We start from the raw sequence: 23,383 nt of genomic DNA on the forward strand, positions 1-23,383 counted from the left end.
TAATTGACACTGTAAGCCAAAGTTGATCAGTTGATCAAAAGTGCTATTGACAAATCATCAAAAAGTTTAAAATTATATTGGCTAAATTAAAAAAAATATATAAAATTGAATTGATATTTATTTAATAAATTTAGAATTTCTTTTTTGTTGTAATTTTATCCCATGAGGAGAGAAAGAAAAGATAGTTCCGCTATAATGGGCAAAACGAAGAATATAACCGCTCAATTACTCTCATTCACAGTAGTTTCAAGACTCTTACTACACCTAAATATGCCTACAAGAATTAATCACGAAAGTCTCCCAGAACAGGTTTCTTTCGACGGCTCTTTGAAAGCTCTTTCTGGATTTAGACATGACGTAACGACTAACGAGCGAAGTAGGTCAAACCACGTGTTTTACTTTCTGCCCGGTCCGCGTTCGGACATTTGCGCGAAGTGGCAAAATATCTGAAATCTTCTCGGCCAAAAACTGCTCAAGTCGGATGTCCGAAATCTTCTTGATCTCAAAAAACTGCTCGAGTCCAAAAATCGGTCCCTGCTTTATTTTTTACCAGACGTATAAAATGCTGGAATTTCCAGCTTTTCCGGTCTCGCTTCCGTGCGTCCGGTTCGTAGCCTTGACATTGATGCTTCGTGCCAAACGGCCTCCACATGATTTAGAAAATTGGTTCGACGATGCCTCTTTGTGCACCCCGAAATATTTCCATCGCTCCATTTGTCCTCAAATTAAATCCAGTCGGTTTCAGACCTTGTTGGGTCTAATATGAAGCCATGTTCAACATTAAATGTGAAAGAGGCCTAGGATAAGTCTCATTTTATGGAACAACGGTCGTGTACCGTCAAAGGGTCTTTATGGAGAGCTGAAACCTCGTATAAAGCATATGGTTGGCAGTGGAAAAACTATTTCACTTTGATATGATGAATTGGTGGGACATCGCCAAATAATAAGTATCTACCAAGGTTCATCCCATGACTGGCTTAATAGGTTGTCTAGTTTTGATTAAAAATGAGCATGGTTCTGGAGTAGAACTTGAAACTTGAGGACCGGACTTATGGGAACCTGTAGGTTCTAGGTTCCAATAATGCTGGGTAGGTTTTGGGTTTTAAAGAGTAATGAACCTAATTCAATAGATAGATTTTAGGTTCCAAATACTTAATTAGAGAAACCTGAAACCTAGAACCCGAAACTTCTAACTTGTAACCTAAAATCTAAAACAAGTTTTAATGTTTTTATTGGTCCAAATTTTCGTGCAATCCCTCACTATTCTAGGTTATTTAATGATAAGTGTATAATTTGAAAGTACTAGTCTAGGCTTTCATTTTATAACTAAGACTTTTACTATTTTAATGTTCATATTTTTTTTGTATCTAAATATAAGTTGTGGTCGGTAAATTATAACAGTAACTGGTGATCTTAAAGGTTTTAATTTACTTCAATCATTCAATTAATAATATAAGTAAGACTTAGATAGATCTCGAAACCTGTGACATGGTAGGTTCCAAATTCTAGAATATGTAGGTTCTAGGTTCTAAAAAACGAATAACTTATTCCAATTGGTAAATTTTAGGTTTCAAATGGAATTTGTATAAAACCTAAAACCACTAAACCTTAGATGTGAGGAGATGACTCTGATCACAAAAGTGAAATTTTCAAGCAATGAAAGTGAAGAAGAGCCATCAATTACCATGAGTGTGACAAACAGGATATTTAGTTCTTGTCTAAGAAAAAATACATCCAGTTGCTCGAAAAGAGCAACTCCAATGGGCACCATGCATTTGCTCGTTTTGTACTCTCTTTGGTGAATGATAAGCTTGTTTGGTATTGTTGCGTTCATTTTCATTTTGTTTACCTAAAAATGAAACCAAAAAAAAAAAAAAAACTTGTTGGACCTTGGAACCTACGACATGGTAGATTCCAGGTTTTAGATTCCGACGAGCAAGTTTCAGGTTCTAACAAATGAGGAACATGTATCCAATGATAGGTTCCAAGTTCCAAGTGAAACGTGAAAGGAACCTGAAACTGCTCACCTCTAATTTTGACAGAATAAAGGACTGATGCAGCATTAGACCTACCAAAGGAATGTGTTGAGTTGGGTCAGATTTGGGTTGGATCATAAATTGTTCGACCCAAATCAACACATTTAATCTGTTTATGACTCATTCATCGTAATGCAAAATTTTTTTACTCATACTCAACTCATTCTTAGCTCATACCTAACCCATTTAACTAAACTTAAGAAAGCTTATTTCTTATGATATTTTTTAAAAAATTGCATTACTAAAAAAATTTCATGCAATACAAATTCAATTGACAATAAACGTTAGTTTGTTTCTAAAATATTTTTCAAGAAGTACTTTTTAGGAAAATTACAATATTTTTTTGTTTTTCCCTCAAATTTGAAAATAAAATAGAATTTTTTTTTTTTTTTGCCGTTTGGTATGAAATATAGATGATTAAATTTTCCTCCTTGACTCCTTTTAATTTTCTTTTTCTTTTTCTTCTTCTTTAGCCAGTCATCAGCCACAACAATAGTCGACTACTAGCCACAAGTAAGCTCGATCTTGCCTGACATTAGCAAGCTTGAGGCTCGCCAAATTGGCAAGGTTTAAGCATTGCCAGTCGTTGGCAAGATCAAGCTCGCCCCACACCAACGAGCTCGAGCCTCACCTGGCTGATTGTTGACCGTCATTGTGTCAGCCACTAGCTAAGGAAGGACTAAGGATGAAGAAGAAAGAAAAAATAAAGGAAAGAAAAAAAAAAAAAAATTAACTGTAAAAAATAATTATAATTTCGATTTAAAAAAAAAAAGTTAAAGAGGGAAAGAGATGCTTGGGTTGGAAATGGGTTCTAAGTTCATCCTATTTAAGATCTGTTTATCTTAAGCCTTCAGTTTTTAAATTCATTTAACCAATATCTTCAAGATGTAAGTGATTTATATATGACTAATTTATGATTTAAGTGAGTCATATATGAGTTTAAGACTCATTTTGACACCTCTATGTAGCACTAACCAAAAGGAAGAATTCGGGTTGATTTTATCCTTTGATTGCCCTAATTAGGGATAATCGATTTCCGGTCCAGTCCGATTCCATCTAGAAATTGGGAACCAAATTGGGAGGACCAATTCCCAATTTTTCAAACCAAAGACCAGAATAAACAATCCTAGGATTGGAAACCAGACCAAATTGATCGGTCTAATCCGATCCCATGGAACCGATCATTTAGCAAAAAAACTAAAACATTTTAAAAAAATATTAGAGTTGTTACTATTTAAAAGTTATTGCTATTTTTAAGAAATTAAAAAATATTTTTTTGGAAAGAGTCGGTCCGGTCCGGTTTCCTCGGAACTAGTAACCAAACCGAAAATCATCGGTTCCATTTTTACGGAACCGACAACAGACAAATGTCTTCGAGAGCCGACCAAACTAGTCAGTTCAATTCACTCCACTCCAAGCAATTCCCAGTCCTAGGAGACCCGATATACTCACCCCTAAGCTTGATCGAGACAACCCTGAAGGTGGAACTCAATGAAGCTTAGCTTGGAAATAGCAGATGAGTGAAGACTAAGAAGCCTTTTAATGTGATGGACTAATCTTAGTATAAAGTTATATCCGTCAATGCCCCAACTAGTCATTAAGACTGCGCATGGTAAAATTTCTGTTTCTCTATTTCTCTTCCCCCGGATGTTTGGAACAAACCGTTTGGTAACGCAAATTGATTTCTCTATTTCTGAAATAGATTTCTGTTTCAAAATTATTTTGGTGAGAAATCGAAGCTAAAATTTTAGCTTCTCTATTTCTGAAGTAGAAATATAAATTATTTCTTATCCATCCCCCTTCTTCCTTCAAAGAAACATCGACTCCTTCTCTCCTCACTACCGTAGCTTTCCCATTCCTTCTCCTCACCTCAACCAAAAACCCTAGCGACTCCGAAGCTGTTCATCCTCGCCATCGCCACTCATCTCGTCGTCGCTATCGCCATCGCCCTCGCCCTCGCCCTCGCCCTCGCCGCTCATCTCGACCGGCCAATTTGCTCCGATCGTCCCGTCGGACCCGCCTCGTCCGTCCACGTCCCCAGTCGCACTCCAGTCGCCATCGCCCAGTAGCCGTCGTCGTCGCCCAACTCCAGCAGCCATCGCCGTCGCCCAACTCCAGTCGCCGTGCCCATCTCCAGTCGTCGCCCATCTCCGTCGCCCATCTTCGTCCGCGTCCCCTTCCGCTCTCGATTCCGCGGATCCAGTCGCCCAACTCCAGTCACCGTCGCCGTCGCCCATCTCTGTCGCCCATCTTTGTCCGCATCCCCTTCCACTCTCAATTCCGTGGATCCAGTCGCCGTCACCCCTTTCTGCTTTCGATTCCTCACGAGGTTCGATCGATCCTTCCCTTTTCGCCTCTTTCTTGGTTGTTATGTGCTTGTTCTGTGCTTGTGCTCTACAATTTGTGCTGCGAGTCTGGGCTGCTCTGTTTCTGTGCATAATCACTGTGTTAATAAATGGTGCTCTTTTGTCTTGTCTCTGTTCTTGTTCATTTCTTCGGTTTTGGGGGTACTTGGCTTCAACACTTTCTTCAACACCCTAGCTTCTGGGCTTTTATAGTTTGAGTGGTTGTCATATAATTATGTTGTCCCTGCTATCTGTTTATTCTGTAAATTCAAAGTTTAAAGAATGTCGACCAAATTGGTAATATTTTGGCATCCAAGAACAGCTCCCAAGTCTTGTGGCATTTGGTGGTAGGTGCGGAAGCAATTGATGTCTACTTGTTGATCTGTGAGGAGGCAAATATGTGAGTTTAAAGCCATCTTGTTTGGCATTTCCTCATTTTATCGTGATTTCGGCGTTTCACATATTAGGTTCATGTTATAGACTGTATACAATTTTGTTGTGGTGCTGCTACTTGATAGGTACGAATCATTAAGGAGTTAATTCCTAACTTGCAAGGTGTGCTACTGAGCTTTTGGCTAAAACAAAGGAAGTGTATTACTGAATTATAATGTCCTGAATTGGTGCATGCTTAAACTTGTTAGATGTATATCTCCATAGTGAAACTCTACTGGACAATGATGTAGTGCCCATTGATATTGCTAGTATGAGTACCTAGAGGGGGGTGAATAGGTATATAAAGAATTTTTCTCAAGCAATTGCACAATACTAGACAGTTGGATGAAACGATAATCAAAGTAAGACTGAGAGAAGAGAAAATTGAACACGCGGTTTATAGTGGTTCGGCTTATATCAAGCCTACGTCCACTCTTCTTCACCGACAGCCTATTGGCTGGATTCCACTATGAACAAGAGAGAGGTTACAGCACGCTTTGCCTTGATTCCACAAAGTGTAGATGTTCTACCACACCTCCTCAAGATTTCTCACAAATATAGACTCTCTTTTTCGTATACAAGTATTCGCTCAAAGGATTTGTCTAAACAAAAGGAGCTTCGAGACTTTGGAATTCTTCTATCGCGCACACCTTGAACAACTAAGACAAGTCTTCCTTATATACTACTTTATGCCATCATACCCGTTGGCACTTACCAAAGGAATTCCTCCAATCTACCCGTTGGACGGAATCAATTAGGAAGATTGTCCAAGCTATAAATGAAACGTGTTGATAGCCCATCAATCCTGTTCGCCCATACAATCGGGATCTCGGTTTCCATAAGCGAGAACCTCCGATAATATTTAGGCAATCACCGGATCTTCAATTATCGAATCAATCTTCGATCAATCAAAGGACTCGTTTATGTCTTCTCCAGCCATGAGATCTTCTCCAGCTGATAAGGTTAAATCCTCAACGAAACATCCAGTTACTGGATAACCTTTCTTCAACGGATTAGAGACTCACAATGAGGATAGACTTTGAGTCTTGAGTCTCGCTGTCCCAAGGTCTTCGGACTTTAAATAGCGAGTCCGCAAGCCTTCGACTAGACCGATAGAAACGATTTGTCAACTTCAAAACACTTCAAGAAGATTTCTCCAACAATCTCCCCATTTTTTATGGTGACAAAACTTTCCTGCATTTGGATATCTTTGACCCGCAAAACATTTTTCAAACACATATGCATATCTTATAGAGGTAAATGTCTTAACGAATAACACTAGAATCTCGCAACCACGTAAAAATAGGTTAGTCCAAAGATATGATGAAGCCATCCATAAGATATCAATATTAGTTAATAGAAGCAGTCAAGTCCAAGTCTAGTTCGGTTCTCATCCAGACACAAACCAAAGTCAAACAGATTCAAACCACAAAACAATCCAACAAAAACAATTAAAAGTTGAATGAAAGGTTTTTGATCAAATCTTTAAAAGTTGAATGAAAGGTTTTTGATCAAATCTTGCATCTCTCCCCCTTTTTGTCATCATTAAAAAGGATGAGATGAAGTTAAGATTGTTTGGGAACACGGACAAGCTGGAAATCTTCCATAGACTGAACGATGCCTTCCAGCCTTTTAAAGTCTTCCTTTAGCTGTGCAATTTCCTCACTCTTGGCATTGGCCTGATTCTGAACAGAGAGGGCTTGCATTTTATCATTCAATGAACAGGAAGAAGCTTGACCTTCATTCTTCAAGCTTTGAACTTTCGCATCCCAAGGCATAAATCGACCTCGCATCTCCAAAAGAATATCCATGATTCTGCGAAAATCTGCTCCATTATCAATTTGAGTACTTGCTTCGGCTCGATCTGATGGAGTAAATGCAGATGATGGTAGATCAGCATAATCTTGCAGGTTTGGCGATGAAACTTCATGACCTTCTTCTGAAAATTGAGATGCATAAACATCCTCTGGGTCTGCTGGTGAGCGACTGACTCCTTCACTAGCATCAGGACATGAAGACTTCACTCATTTCTCTTGATCTCCCCTGTTTCCATGCCTACGGGTGGAGAAGAGTGTTCTTCGAGTTCTCTTTCTTCTCTTCTTTCTTCTTCGGTCTTTCCTCCTCTCGTTTCTTTTTCAGCTTCTATTTCTTCTTCTTCCTTCTCCTCTGCTTCTTTCATCATTTGCTCCGATTCTTTTTGGAACAGACGACTTAAATTCTTCAAAGCCAATGCGAGATGGTGATGTCTTCCTCATCATCTTCATCCTCAATAAGGAGAGCTCTTCTTCTCTTGGATGGAGCAACCATGGGCTCCTTCCCTTTTCTTTTAGCCGCAGAAGATATTTGATGAGATTTTGCGAGTCTTCTCCTTGAATTTCTCCAACTCCTTGCTCGGTTCCTTCGGACGCATTTTGGTCACCATTTTCAGACCTACCACCATATGATCGCATGGTCGAACACAAAAGATTTGTGGAGGCTGAATATTCGATGTCCGAATAACTTCGTAACAAGGCTTGGGTAAGGGAGTTGACCTCTGTCCTTCATCATTGCTCTATACATGTGAAACATCACAGTGTGAGGGAGAGAAAACATTTTTCCAAAGAGAATGGCATACATCAACTTGGCCTCTGAACTTGAAACATCAGTTTTGGAAGTCGATTTCGGTCGGATGCAATTAATCACAATCTTGTGAAGCAAGATGTTGAATGCACCCATCCTTAAGTAGGTGATCTTTTCATCTGTTCTCCCGTCCTTCACCGCTTCAAGAGTGGCCCGAGCAATGGAAATTTTGATTGGCCGATATCTTCCTCTTTCGACTTCTAACACATCTCGGATATTCATATCCACAACATAATCTTGGTCTTTAACGTTGAACGAGAATCTATTCGCATCCAAAAAGCTTAGATTTGAATAGAAATATGCATTAATTCAAAGATAGGCCTCTCAGTAGAGTCGGAGCGAACTTTTCAAGTTGAAGATAACCAACTTTTCCCTCAAGTTCATATTCACAAAGATCCGAAAAATCAAAATCTACACTCCTAGGGTTTATCACCCCACGCTTCAGCAATTTCGAGTACAGATCCTTTTGCTCCTTTGATCTGAACAAATCTCCCCTTTTTCCTTGGTTATCAACCGCAACACCCATTTTCGATTGGAATTGACTGTACAATTTATCATCATCATTCCCATCTACGATTCGGCCCCCAATCCACGAGGATCACTTGGGATATTTGCAAGGGTTTCCTCACCACCCCTTTTCGAGCAATTCCCAAACTTTTCATTTTTTTTCGAAAGATATATTCGTTCCCATGTCCTTTATCTTTAAGAAAATCATCAATATAGTTCAAAGGAGTACAAATTCCTTTTAGGGCACGATATAACTGGTAAATATAAGCGGGCTTTTGAACTCTTACGAGTCTCGCATCCTCGATGATTTCTTCCCCGTTGTTGATGATCAACACCTTGAGGACTAGATGGAGGAGAATGACGCTGTTGAGAATGTTGTGGGCTCGCTTGCTGATCTGGAGTCACTTCATCTTCAGTAAGATCGAAGTGCGTAGGCCCCTCACTCATCCGCCGTGGTCCCCTGCTTGCAATTCTCGAAGACTTTCTTGAAGATGACATCTTTCTCGCTTTTTGGAAGATTCCTTGCTTGACTTTCCCGGGAAAGATGACAACTTTTTTAGGATTAAACGAAGAAGACAAACAGGAATGGAGGATCGATGCTTTCTAGGGTTTTTGAGAGAAAAGTGAAGAGGAATCGACAGTTCACGATCGGTTAAGAAGAGGGATAAACGAACCGTCATAAAGGAAATAAAAATATGCCTTTTCAAAATAACTGTCTTTTTCCGCAAAAATAGCCATTTCAAAAAATAACTTCCCTTTTGAAAATGAAACGATGCAATATTTACGTCAATTAAATATAGCAACAATTTAAACACAGTCTGACAATCGTACCTTTTCAAGTTGAGATTCAAGAGAGAAAGACTTACAATCTGACGGACGTACCAAGACTGTCTTTTAGATAAAGTCTTGTAAGTCTGAGTCTGAAAGTCTTTAGACTTTGATATCCTCATACCTCAAAATGTTGAGTCTCGAGCGTATAGACTCAAATTGATTTTTCTCTAAAGGCTTTGTGAATATATCCGCCGCTTGATTCTTTGAGTCAACAAATTGAATTGAAACATCTCCATTTTGAACATGGTCTCTTATAAAATGATGTCGAATCTCTATATGCTTTGCTCTTGAGTGGAGAATTGGATTTTTGGTGAGGTTGATGGCGCCGGTGTTGTCGCAATTAATCTCCGTGCATGAGTCTTCAATTTCAAAGTCTCTTAGCTGTTGTTTTATCCACGGAATTTGCGAACAGCAGCTTTCCCGAGCTACATACTCGCTTCGTTGTTGAAAGAGACACAAAGTGCTTTGTTTCCTTGAAAACCAAGACACCGTCCTACTTCCAAGCAACCGGCAAGTTCCCCGAAGTGCTCTTTCTATCAACTCGCAACCGCCAGATCTCGCGTCTCTGAATATCCCGAGAAGATTAAAGTCTCCTTCTTAGGGTACCAAAGACCGATGCTTGATGATGAAGCAACGTATTTAATGATGCATTTCGCAAAGACCGAGATGGGATTCTCTAGGATCTAATTGAAACCTAGCACGGATGCAAACACTCAACAAGATGTCGTCTAGAAGCGAAGATAAAGGAGTGAACCAATAATGCTTCGTATAGCTTTTGATCAACTTTCTTCCCTTCTTCATCTCTCGTCTATCTTCAAAGAACTTGACATCGGTATGTCGGTCTTTTTGCACTTTTCCAGTCAAATCTTTTGACAAGATCATTAACATATTTTTCTTGATAAATAAAGGTTCCTTCCTTCAATTGTTTTACTTGAAGACCAAGAAAGAATGTTAACTCTCCCATCATACTCATTTCAAATTCATCCTGCATAGACTTAGAAAATTTCTTGCACATATTTTCATTAGAAGATCCGAAAATAATGTCGTCCACATATATTTGAACAAGTAAGAAACTTTTGTTCACCTTTTTGATAAATAAAGTAATATCCACTTTACCTTTGACAAAACCATTTTGTATTAAAAACTTACTTAATCTGTCGTACCAAGCTCGAGGTGCTTGCTTTAAACCATACGAGCCTTCTTCGGTCCAAGACGAGTCCGGCTTCTTTGGGTCTTCAAACCCCGGTGGTTGTTCCACATAAACTTCCTCTTGGATGACTTCCATTTAGGAAGGCGCTTTTGACGTCCATTTGGAATAACCTGAAATTCTTATAACAAGCAAACGCAAGTAATAGTCGAATAGCTTCTAACCTTGCTACCGGAGCATAAGTCTCATCATAGTCTATTCCTTCTTCTTGCGTATATCCCTTGGCCACGAGTCTTGCTTTGTTTCGTACGATTTTCCTTTCTCATTCATCTTGTTTCGAACACCCATTTAGCTCCAATAACAGTTTTACCTTTTGGTTTGGATGTCAATTCCCGACATCATTAATGCTAAACTGCTCGAGCTCTTCTTGCATAGCTTCAATCCAGCTTTCATCGATAAAGCTTCTTCTATGCTTTTTGGTTCAATTTCGAAACGAGAGCCACAAAGACTAGACTCTTCTCGCCTTTTGGATCTGGTGCGAATTCCTTCATTCATTTCGCCGATTATAAGATCTTTGGGATGACTGGACTTATGCTTCCAGTTACTCGTTGATCTGTCTGGTTGATGATCTCTTTCTTTGTTTGGATCTTCACGAACATCTTGAAGCTGGTTTTCCAGAGTCTGAGATGCTTCTTGAGATGTAAGCTTTGGAAGATCTGAAGCAGGTTCAGACTCTTCTTGATGAGTCTGACTTGATTCATCTTGTGTTGAGTCTTGGAATTTGACATTCATTGACTCCTCCATAGACTAGCTCTTCTTGTTATAGACTCTGAAGGCTTTGCTTGATGTAGAATATCTAAGGAAGATACCTTCATCTGATCTTTCTTCAAACTTACCAACTCGATCTTTTGCATTTTTCAATATAAAACATTTGCAACCGAATACATGAAAGTATGAAACAATAGGCTTCTTATTTTTGAACAATTCGTAAGGGGTTTTCTCTAGAATAGGTCTTAAGAAGACTCTATTGATGATATAACAAGCTGTTGAAGCAACTTCAGCCCAAAATCGTGAAGAAATCTTACTTTCAATTAAAAGAGTTCTAGCCATTTCTGAAGAGATCTGTTTTTTCTTTCCACAACTCCATTTTTTGAGGAGTATATGGAGAGGAGAACACATGATTAAAGCGATTCATCACAAAATTTTGTAAAATCTTGATTTTCAAATTCACCTCAATGATCTGTTCTTATACTTGAGATAACACATCCTTTTTCATTTTGAACCTTTTTAACAAACTTTTCAAAATACGAGAAGGTTTCAGACTTACTTGCAAGGAAATATACCCAAATAAAACGGGAGTAATCGTCCACAATTACTAGGCAATATTTCTTACCTCCAATACTCTGTGTTCTGGTTGGTATCCATATGCAGCAAGAATCGTAGTACATGATTAGTAGAGACATGATTTATTGGCTTGAATGAATTTCTTACCGCTTTCCCGAATACATGGAGTGCATGGATCGGTCTTTTGATAAGGTAATTTGGGTAGTCCTCAAACAAACTGCTTTGATGAGATTTTGGCTAATTGCTTCATGTTGACATGACCAAGCTTTTGTGCCATAAGCTTGCTTCGTCTTGAATTGAGATAAAACATTGCGATTCATTTGGTTTCACATCCGGAAGATAAATGTTTCCATGTCTACGACCCATGAAAGACTCGAGTAGAGTTTTTACCGATTCCGAACATATTCCTTCTTGAAAAAAGATCTTGAAACCAATATCACACAATTGACTAATGCTGAGAAGATTGTAATTGAGTCCTTCCACTAAGGAAACATTACTTATTGTGAGATTTCCAGTTTTCACAGTTCCAAATCCCACAATACTCCCTTTCTTTTTCCTCCAAATGAAACTTTTCCACCATTTACTTGAGCAATCTTTATAAAACAATTTGAGTCTCTTGTCATGTGTCTTGAGCATCCACTGTCAAGATACCACTTTACCTTTTTCTTGACGGTGACCTGCATTTAAAAAATAGTCTCAAGCTTTCTTTGGTACCCAAACTTTCTTGGGTCCTTTTGTGTTAGTAACATAAGTAGTATTAGCCCATATTCTCTTAACAGGTTTCCAAACCATAGGACACTATTTTTCAAAGTGATCCGAACTGTTGCATTTGAACATTTTAGAGCATTTCTTCCTTACATTTTACAAAAACTTTCTTGAAGTGGTTTTTGTAAACCTCTCTCGAGAGTCTTTTCTTAATTCTTTCTTTTACTTTAGGAAAATCAATCGGGGAATTGTTTCTTCTGTCATACCTAGACCGGACTTATTGAAGTAAGGTCTTTGAGCTGAAAGAATTTTCTCAAGTTTTTCGGACCCTATTAAAATTTCTTTGAGATATTTGATAAGTCTGTTTTTAAAAAGCATTTTCTTTTAAAAGATCATCTTCATTTTCTTTAAGAGTGGAAATAGTCAAGTCAAGACTTTTAACTCTTTCTACTAAAACATTTTCCTTTTGTTTTAGAGCTGAGTTTTCCTTTTCAGTTCGGAAATTCTTTTGAGAGAAGTCTTAAGACTAAAACATAATTCATCAATATATTTAGAAACTTTGACAGGAATTTTAATATCACTTGCCTCAAATTCACCGTTGTCGAGTTTGATCCAGAGTCCGAGCCATTGTGCCATCGATATAGATTGGCATATTCATTATCACTTTCTTCACACTCTATGTCACTCCGTGTTTCGGCTTTGAGAGCTTTTCGAAATCTTTCAGCTTTTCCTTTCTTCTTCTTCGAAGATGACAGGTTAGGTCTAATGTGTCTATTTTTCTTACATTCAAAGCGGACTATGTCTTTGTTTGGTTCCTCATCATCACCGACTTGGTCTGCTGTCTTTGAAAGCTTTGTTTCTTTGAGTTGAACCTTCTCCCTTTTTTATTCAGTTTTCTGAATCTTCTTATCATGAGAGCAAGCTCCTCATCGTCCATATCTTCTTCGAATCTGTATCATCGAATCATCATTTGATTTTAATGCAATGGATTTCTTACCTTTTGGATCTTCATCTTCATTGATCCGTTCCACTTCATAAGACCGAAGAGTTCCAATTAGCTCGTCGACAGATAGTGGCATAATTCTTTGCGTCTCTCTTATCGAAGTCTTTATGTGATTCCAATCCTTGGAGAATCCACTCAATAGCTTGTTTACCTTCATGGGATTAGAAGTTGGTTGACCTTGATTTTCAAGACCATTCACAATATCTGTAAAACGACTAAACATGTCAGATATAGATTCTCCTGGTTTCATTTTGAAGGCTTCGTATTGACCGAGAAGAATGTTGATTCTAGTTTCCTTCACTCGATCTGTTCCTTCATAGGTGATATGCAATCTGTCCCAAACTTCTTTTCTTTGTACCACAAGAAGATATTCTATTATATTCAGTTGGTGATAAAGCACAATATAAGGAGTAAATTGCTTTTGCATCGAGTGTTTGTCTCTTGATTATTTCTTCCCGAGACATTCCGCTGGTTTCATCGTTTCTTTTCCTCTTTCGAGACTAATGCAGGTAGGAGTAATTCCTTTTCTACAACGTCCCATTCCAGAGGATCCTTTGATCGAAGGAAAGTTTTCATCTTGTTCTTCCGGATGTTGTAATCCTTTCCATCAAAGTAGGGTGGTCTGGTATTGCTTTGCCCTTCCATCAGCCCTGGTGCTAGCATACTAGTCATGGATCTTTTACTATGAAGTAAAACACTTCAAATAAAGTAAGTACACAGGCTCTGATACCAATTGATATTGCTAGTATGAGTACCTAGAGGGGGGTGAATAGGTATATAAAGAATTTTTCTCAAGCAATTGCACAATACTAGACAGTTGGATGAAACGATAATGAAAGTAAGACTGAGAGAAGAGAAAATTGAACACGCGGTTTATAGTGGTTCGGCTTATATCAAGCCTACGTCCACTCTTTTCTTCACCGATGACCCTATTGGGCTGGATTCCACTATGAACAAGAGAGAGGTTACAAGACACGGCTTTGCCTTGATTCCACAGTGTAGATGTTCTACCACACCTCCTCAAGATTTCTCACAAATATAGACTCTCTCTTTCGTATACAAGTATTCGCTCAAAGGATTTGTCTAAACAAAAAGGAGCTTCAGACTTTGGAATTCTTCTATCGCGCACACCTTGAACAACTAAGACAGTCTTCCTTATATACTCCTTTATGCCATCATACCCGTTGGCACTTACCAAATGAATTCCTCCAATCTACCCGTTGACGGAATCAATTAGGAAGATTGTCCAAGCTATAAATGGAACGTGTTGATAGCCCATCAATCATGTTCGCCCATACAATCAGGATCTCGGTTTCCATAAACAGAACCTTCCGATAATATTTAGGCAATCACCGGATCTTCAATTATCGAATCAATCTTCGATCAATCAAAGGACTCCGTTTATGTCTTCTCCACCATGAGATCTTCTCCAGTTGATAAGGTTAAATCCTCAACGAAACATCTAGTTCTGGATAACCTTTCTTCAACTGATTAGAGACTGTCATAAGGATAGACTTTGAGTCTTGAGTCCTGGCTGTCCCAAGGTCTTCGACTTTAAATAGCAGAGTCTGCAGTTCTTCGACTGGCCAATAAAAACGATTTGTCAACTTCAAAACACTTCAAGAAGATTTCTCCAACACCCATGCTGGTTCTACCTCATGTAATATCATGTTGAATTCCTGTCATGACCTCTCTTTTCCAAGATCTATGCTAGGTTCATGTTCATAGATTCACGCTCTGTCCATTCCTTATCTTTTGAACATGTGAATGGAAAGATCGAATTCATATCAATGCTGCATCACTTCTTTTTACAGCTTTTATCAAATTAAATTACCATCACAAGCATCAAGAAGAGTGAGGTAAAAGGATGGGGATAGCATGATTCATAGAAATAGAATTTTTTTTTTTATTATCAAACGGATTTCTGTTTCAGAAATAGAAATTTTGAGTCGTTATCAAACAGGTTTCTTTGTTCAGAAACTTGTCCGAGGAATAGAAATTGAGAAATTGATTTCTGATCTATTTCAGAAATTTTACCATGCGCAGCCTAAGCTGCCCCTGCTGTCCAGTTCATAGAGAAATCTGGAGATTATATTGCTGTGCACTTGGTAGGGCGCATGCCCTTGAATTTAAGGCAAATTATTGCATTCATACAGCACAAGCCATGAGCAGAAAAATACATGATAGCCCATAAACTCACCGAGGAACTTCATCGTTCCATAGTACATGCAGTGAGATCCGTCATATGGATATTACACTGACATCTCTTATAATCCATACATTTACAAAGACATGTCTCACTAATTACAGTGTCCATTACGATGCTCCTAAATAAATTATTTCATAGTCGCTAATATAAGATATTTGACCTTTAACAGAAGAAATAGATAAACCAAAAAGACATCGTGAAGCTTGACTCAATTCCGCAAGCAATTCCCCAGAAGCCTATCAAGCAGGTCATCATGACCAGGTTCCGGTTTTAATTGCCTGACAAAATTTATCTTGAGAACATCTATGCAGAACGAGAAGAGTTTGCATGCTCATGATGAAGATGGTCCTTCATCATCCGAGCTACCATACTGCTTCCTCTCCATGAAAATGGGAAAAGGTGGCGGAGTGGCAGGATTCACCGGCAGAGAAAATGGACGAGCAGAACCGTATATCGTTCTCTCGTTGATCTTCCCCACTTCCTTGCACACCTGATCGAGAATAGACAAGAAGTCCCTCACCACCATGAAGATCCGGAACGGATGGGCCTCTTCTTTAGCTGAATCGCCGTGGAAATATTCTGTTATTTCCCTCACCAGCAAGAGGGCATCGCTTTCTTGGGCTTGGATCCGCACAATGTCTTCCTCTGCTTTTGAGAGGAACCCCTTCATTGATTCCAAGAATTTCAAACCTCCATCTTTGAATGCGACATCGCTACATAGTTTTATGATATCCCTCACTTTCACAACACCCTGAGACAGTTTTGCAACTTCATTACTAAGAACACATGAATCCATCGAAGCTGCTTTCTTTATACTGGTGAGCTCTCCACTAAGACTGGAGACAACTTGCAGACCAAGCTTCCTAAATTCGAGATCATCCCGAAGAGAGGACTGTTGATTTATGTCAGGCACAACATTTTGATTGCTCCCTGATAAACGAGAACCTTCAGCTCTGACTATTTCTTGGACAACGAAATGCAGGAGAGTAGTTTTCCCATCAGTGCCCTTCACATCTACAAGTTTGAGAAGTGTGTCCAGCTTGAATGCCTGCGCATCGCCCCGGTTGGTACCTACATTCATGCGGTTCCCAGTCTTAAGCACAGCTTCCAGTAGCTTCAAGAACATCTTGCTGTTCCTGAGTTCTTGACAGGCTGCCTGTGAACATTCAAGACATGAGCAGCTTCTAGAGGATGACAAAACCTTCTTCTTTTTTCAGGATTAGTAGCAATCAACCAACACGAAATGGAAAAACTCCTCTAGAATTTTGAATACAAGAGAAACGCCATTCATCTTACTCAATGGCACCAGGATCATGAAAGAAAACATAAATCATAGTTCGGCCATGTGCAAGGAACATCAAAGAATGGAACTGCAGCACTAAGGATAAGCTGATTCGTTTAAGGGTGAAGAAAGGCGGGATTCAGATCTTGGGCCATTGACAAGGCCTTCATCTTCTGTTGATTTCTCTCTGAAGTCGTCATGTTTTTCACAAAGGAGAAGAAGATGGAGCAATAGCTCAGTAAAAAGCTGTTCATAATAGTTTAGCCATGTGCAAGGAGTTTTAGGAAGTGCCAACAGAACTTTCTGCGATTTATTGGATCATTAAGCCAAGCGACAGAATATCAGGGACTGAAGGTATTCCAGCATATTAGATGTACAGTCTAAATTGAACAATTAACAAAAGCATTTCCAGAGCTCGTGTCTGGATGACCTAACATTGATCCAACAGCAAATTCTAGCCTTTCTGATAGTGGTCATACATATATTATACATACACAACGCAGGACATTATCCATAAGTAAGCATAGCCATGTATCCAGAGAGAATATTCCTACCATTGGGCATTCTACACCATAACTGTTTTCTTGAAAGATCAAAATAAAGTACAAGAGAATGAGGTAAACATATAATACCTCGATTCGAAAGTCAGTGAAAGTAAATATCTTGTGATAGTGTGCTTGCTGGCAAAAGCGGAATGATTGAAACAGAAGACATTGGTCATGGTTTGAGCACACAAGGAGCGATTAAACTGTCCAATAGATGATAAAAACTTAAAAAGGATGATCAGGGCTTAGACATCACACAAGACCAGTGAATCCTAATTATTTAACCAAGAAACGTCTTCAGAACACATTCATGCCACTTTGATGATAATGGTAGGGAGCAGTTACAATTCACATGAGTGGGCTGCGAGAAGCAACATATATTGACATAGTAAATAGATATGCACACATTTTGTCACGATCTAACAAAAAAAATACCTTTAAAGTTTCAAAAGACCGTCTCAGATACTCGATTTCTGCGTCAAAATTGGCGATGTAAAGCATTGCATCAACCCTTTTAAATGCAAAAGGTATGTCAAGCAAAGCCTTGAGAAACTTTTCAGCCGGACCTAATTTCAACGGTGATTCATCTTTGAACTCTTTCAATTTATGCTCTTCTTCCTTGGTCGGGGCCATTTTTAGCAAACTTTCAAGTAATTCACTCCCCAGAGAATCAGCATTACCTGTTTGAAAGAAGCGAAATGCTTCAAACTAAGAGTGAAAGATGGCAAATTAATAAAAGGCAGCTCCTGCACAATTACGTAGAACACTGGTTTCTTTTTTTCCCTCCTCACATTATTTCTTTCAGCCAGAGAAAAGATAAGTGGCCACGTCCGCAATGCTCACTTACCTGGTTTTTAAAAAAGAAAATCGAAACACTAATTCAAACAATTTAAAATTCCTAATTAAACAATTTAAAACTCATTAGGAATAGATTCTGGGATATCATCAGGTCGAGATCTTACCAACTATATGATTTAAAGAAGCACACATTATATGAACGGAATCAACATAGGTCTTTACCCAAAAAAAGAAACAGGCAGGAACGTACAACAGTCCAGTGAAGAAAAGCACTTACCCTCTAAGAGAGCTTCACATACTTCCTCAATGGTCACATTGAGTGCTCTCAACAAAATTGCTATGTTCTGCGACTTTTTAGGATCAAGAACTCGGTTCTCCGGGTTCAACGAAGTCAGAACGGAACGCGGAATGCTATCTTTGGGACCTAATTTTGAGCTATTAACCATAAATAGGGTCTCAATCATCTCCTCATCGAGTCTGCAAACCAAACCCAGATTCAACAAACTTATAAATTTCTGCAGTGACCGAATCCACACGATGTTCCGAAAGAAGACACGTTAGAGCAACTTTCTATATCGAATATGAAAAGGATCGATCGAGGAGTAGCTAATATCTACTCATCAAAGAAACGAAAATACTTACTGAAAGGAGCTAGATCTCAGCTGATCCCACACCATAGCCCGGTCCGAGCTGGCTCGAACTTTATCCCAATGCAAAGGCTTCAATTTCGGCCTGGGGGTCTCGTCACTCGGCCTAGTAGCCTCAACATTGCAGCTACCACTCTGCATTTCGTCATTCGCCAAGTTTTGGAACACAGGAGGTCTTAAAGGTGCGACGAGAACCGGAGGTCGTCCCGTGATCGGATCATGAATTGGCACCGGCTTCTCCCAAAATCTTGGTGGCGGCACAGGAGGAGGCGGCGGAGGAAGCTTGGGGACGCTCTGAATTCCCACCACAGGCTCTGTATTCACACCCGAAACATCTGAAGCTACTGCATTCTTGATATACTTGATATCGTATGAACCTCTCCCTCTTTCCGATGTTTGCGAAGAGGAGGAAGACCACGACCTCAGAGAGGGGGTTTTTGGCGGCAGGATCATCGGCTGTGGCCGGGAGGGAGCCGGAATTTTGAGGAAGGCATCCGGCGAGCTCGAGTTCAAGCTCCTGGGACTGGAATTCAGAGGTGGAGAAGGACTGTGAGACAGAGAAGGCCTCGAAGACCCTGAATTCGAGTACGGGTACGATGCAGTTCTTGAATTGAAGCTCCTGCTCCCATAACGTTCCACTCCCGCTATGCCGGAGAACTCTCGCCTGGAGCTTGACAGGACGGGCTCGTCGACAATGGTGCTCTCTCTGCGGCCTGACGACCCTCTCGGCGAGAAGAACTCCTCTTCTTCTTCATCATCCTCATTCCCATTTTCACCACGGTTGTCTTCCACCACAGAATTCTTACTCCTCTGCCTGAAATTGTGCCGAGGAAGTGGCGGCAGCGGCTTCAGCTCCGGCGAGCCCAGCTTCTGGTACGCAGAAGCTGAAGACAAGCCCGAGATGATGCTGATCTTTGCACTTGCATTGCTGGATTTAGGAGTGGCGATTTCGCCGCTCGTTCCTTGTGGATTTGGCAGAGTACCCAGATAGAGAAACTCCCTGCTGGGATTGTTGGAGGAAGATTTGGGGATTTTCCGGGCCGAAGGAGCAGCGCCAGGGGAGGAGGAAGAGGTGGAGGAGGCATTGGGCGGGAAAAGGCGGAGGCTGTCGACTCTCGATTCCTTCTCGTCGGCGGCGGCAGCTGCGGCGGCAGAGGAGGGAGGGAACTGTTGGCGGTGCTTGCGATAGAAGTAGAGGAAGGCGGCGAGGGTGAGGATGAGGGCGGCGGAGAGGAGAGAGACGGAGACGGCGACAGCAATGAGGTGGTGGGGGGAAGAGGAAGGGGCGTCGGGGGAGTGAGGGAAGAGGAGGGAGGAGATGTTGGCGGGGAATGTGGCGAGGTAGCCGGAGGGAGCGGGCGGCGGCGACGGGATGGTGGGAAAGAACGGCCTTTGTGGGGTTGAGGAAGCGGGAGACGATGATGAGGGCTTTGTTGGGGTGGTCGAGAAGGGAAGCTTTGGCTGCTGTTGAGGAGAGGACGATGGAGGCTGAGCTGGAGGGAAGGATTCTACCGGGAAGAAGGGCTGGTGGAGTATCCGCCGGTGGTGGCGGTGGCTGTCGGTGGTCCTGGCGGTGGGTGTGGAAATGGCGAGCAACAGAGTGAGGAAGAGAATGGTGGGACTGGGCATCATCGTTTATGGGTTGAAAAATGCTCAGCTTTTTAAACGGTGTACTAACAATTCAGGCAGTCTGGGAGTTCATGACTGCTGTTGAAGGTGAGGATAAGGAAGAGAATGTGCATTTGCAAAGATCAAGAAGAATGTCTGCAAGAAAAGAGAGAGAGAGAGAGAGAAAGAGCACGTTAGGTGGGTGAGAATGAGAATGTTCAGGAGGGTGGAGAAAGCAGTAAAAAGAAAAGAGAATGGTAGTTCAGTTTTTAAGAACCAACCCCATCTCAGAGCCAAGGAACCGAAAAGAGAGCGAAACCCACCATCAAACTCTGCTTCAGTAAGTAGTAAACAGTGACCTTTTCCAACGTACCCAAAAGAGAAGAAGCGGGTGAGGGAGGGAGGGAGAGTGCAGGAGGAGGATGAGGTGACATTGATGGTGATAGCGACGGTCACAGCCAGCAGCAGATCATCGCTGTTGGGCAGGTGAAGAAGAGGACTCGAGCATTGCACAGGGAAAGAACAGAGAGGAGAGAGAGAGGGAGGGAAGGGAAGGGGAGGAACACAAGAGGTCAAAAACCTGAGCCTGACAGAGAAAGACAAAGCTCATTATGGGGATTTGCAAAATTTCTTTTCTCAAATTTCAAACCAAAAGATTCTTAACAGTGATCGCACGGAGAGGGGGACACACTGTCCTGTTTAGAGAAAGAGGATGAGCTGTTCTACTTCTGTTCGACACCACCACGGTGAAGAGAGAGGGGCGAAAGCGAAAGCCACTTTGGGAAAAGCCTCCTTTCCCTCGTTTCTTTTTCTCCCTTTCTTTCTCGCCCCCCCTCCCGTACTAGAGTAGAGGGCCTCTCCCACATCCACCCAAAAAAATAAAAAAAGCACAAAAGATCCGGGAAGAGAGGGGGAAGCTGTTTCTTGAATCTCTTGCCTAACGCACACAGGAGATTGAAGTTGAACATTACAGGACATATAAAAATGAAAAAAAAAAAGAAGAAGAAGAATGGAGTGGAGTGGACAAAGAAGAAAATCTTTGGGGAGGATTGTCCTCATTCTCGAGGGGGGTAATGATAGACTCGGGAATATTATTTTTGTGTGCAGGAATTTGCGAATCCAACCCTACTTTTTGCTGGGGGTTTCTTGTTTCGTTTTGGGGTCCAAAAAGGACGAGGGTGAGTAATTTCCTCCGTCTGTTTTCTCTTTTCAACTGCCTCCCCTTTCATGACGCTCCTCCCCTTATAGAATCGGTCGCCCGAGCTTGATTAGGGATGAGAATATTAGACCGTCCGAACCAACAACTATCCGGACCAAACTAGACTAGCCGGCTTGGTCCAATTTCAGAAGGCACCGATCTTGTTCCGGTTGCACGAAAATGGAACTAGTGATTTTCAATCTGATTTTCGATTCCAAAAGAGAATCGGACCAAATCAATGCCTTTTTTTTTTTAAATATTTGCTTATTTCTTTAAAATCGCAATTAAAATAGTAACAACTCTAGTATTTTTTATAATTTTATATTTGTTTGACTAAATGATCAATTTCATTAGACTGGATCAGATAAGATAACTTGTTCTAGTTCCCTAATAAAGACCGTCCAATCCAATCCTTGATTCTCGATTTTTAAATGGAACTGGATCGAATCGGGAACCGATGACACTACACCACATGTTGACTCTTTTAATCTTATCAAGATTTTGTTAATCATTACTTGAGGATACTTGTCAAGTAACCGATTCAAAAAATTTAAAGATTGAATTGTTTGATTGTCTTCATATTATGTACAACCAGCGTTTGGAATTCCTACACATTAAATTTGAAGTGCATTTTTAAGCAAATTGAAATTGAAAGTGCACATCTCTAATCGACTCTCGTTACCATTTATTATGTGATGACATATGAGCTGTAAACTTAGGCCCTCGAACCCACTTCAAAGAAGAAATTCCCCTAACGGTAGTGAACCGAACAAATTTCAATGATTGATGCAACGAATCTTACTTGCAGCTCACGTCACTTCGCTTGGCATTAGGTTCGTTTAAAAAGTTATATATAATTGGTGAAATGAATCAAAATCCAATCGATGAATTCGACGTTCAAGCTTGACTCAAATGTGCAAGGCTCAACAAAAAAACAAAAGCTTGTCTAGATCACAGTCAAAAAATCATAATTTTTATTGGACCCACATGATCAACTCTAATAATTGATATGGACCATATGACCCCATTCTAATTAATCATTTGCCTGACTCGATCGAGTCTTTAATGATCTAAAGTTCAAATACATTAGCTAGTAAATTTTGTTTAAGCTCGAATTCGGAATCTGGAAGCAAAACGAAATCAAGGATGCTACTCCATCTATTCATCCACGCTATCAATTAATTATACGAAAAGATACTCTATTAAATTAAACACGTGAATTATTCCAGTCAAACTCCCGTCAAAAGCTTTGAGCAGCACTTGAACTCAAAGGACGATCCTGTCCTTTATACGACCGAACCCACTTAGAAAGTCTTTTGCATGCAGTGAACATTTAACTCCCATCCCTTTATGGACTGCGACCCTTACTGAACCATACGAACTCGACCTCGTCAGAATCCGTAAATTCCAAAAAAGCAAACAAAGAGGAGCTCCAAATTCGACATGCAATCTCAAGTTTTTATTGTCCGATCAAGAGGAAAATATTTTATGAAAACTAGGGTCGCCAGAAATGTCACCATAAGTGCGCTCGTGACCCATACATCTATAATGAAAATACGGTGAATTTTAATATACCGATCGCGCACGACATGAGAAGACGATAAACCGAACAACAACAGATTTTCTTTAATTTTAGTACCTGGGGACTAGAACACTTGCCGGTGGTAGGAGTGGAGACGGCGTCGTGTGCAGTCGGCAAGACAAAAGAAAAGCAGAGGAGCGACCCCCCCACCGTCACATCACAAAGCCCGAGGCCGTACAAGGCGGTGAGCGAAATGGCGAACCCGTGAATCGGCTCAGGTAAATTTGGATGGGAACGGCGTCAAAAGCATGTGAGGATAGGGGGGGCGCTCTTGTTCTGTTCCCCTGCGGACAGTATAATCCTCGAAACAGTGGAATGTCAATAATTTAGAGGGGCTTCCCGACTATTATATTCACTCGTGTAAAATGTTGACCGCTTTGAATATACGCATTCCGATTTCAGAACACTAAGCCCGCCCAGTGTCGCATATATTAATTAATGATTTTCCGATTAGGCATCCTTTGACAAGTACGTCACAAAAACACTTAGGAAGCGTTTGATAACGTTTCTATGTCGAAAATAATTTTTAAATAAAAATAGTTCTT

General features: G+C 40.5%; 1 protein-coding gene across 3 annotated transcripts; it reads right to left on the bottom strand.

Annotated features, from left to right (window-relative positions):
- Positions 1 to 15,097: 15,097 nt before the first annotated feature.
- Positions 15,098 to 20,624, bottom strand: LOC104456189 (formin-like protein 1). Of its 3 annotated transcripts, none has more exons than XM_010070931.3 (5): positions 20,432 to 20,624; positions 18,446 to 20,214; positions 18,081 to 18,280; positions 17,441 to 17,685; positions 15,098 to 16,334 (listed from the first exon to the last, which is right to left on the bottom strand). In XM_010070931.3, exons 2-5 carry the CDS (start codon positions 20,080 to 20,082, stop codon positions 15,510 to 15,512), a joined length of 2,907 nt encoding a protein of 968 aa, XP_010069233.2. In that variant the 5' UTR covers positions 20,083 to 20,214; positions 20,432 to 20,624; the 3' UTR covers positions 15,098 to 15,509. The 3 variants fall into 3 exon arrangements, with proteins under 3 accessions (XP_010069233.2, XP_010069232.2, XP_010069231.2); XM_010070930.3 differs by having other exon boundaries at positions 20,382 to 20,624; XM_010070929.3 differs by having other exon boundaries at positions 20,340 to 20,624.
- Positions 20,625 to 23,383: the final 2,759 nt, after the last annotated feature.

The sequence above is a fragment of the Eucalyptus grandis genome, chromosome 8, assembly GCF_016545825.1.
Source record: "Eucalyptus grandis isolate ANBG69807.140 chromosome 8, ASM1654582v1, whole genome shotgun sequence".
NCBI classification, from domain to species: domain Eukaryota; kingdom Viridiplantae; phylum Streptophyta; class Magnoliopsida; order Myrtales; family Myrtaceae; genus Eucalyptus; species Eucalyptus grandis.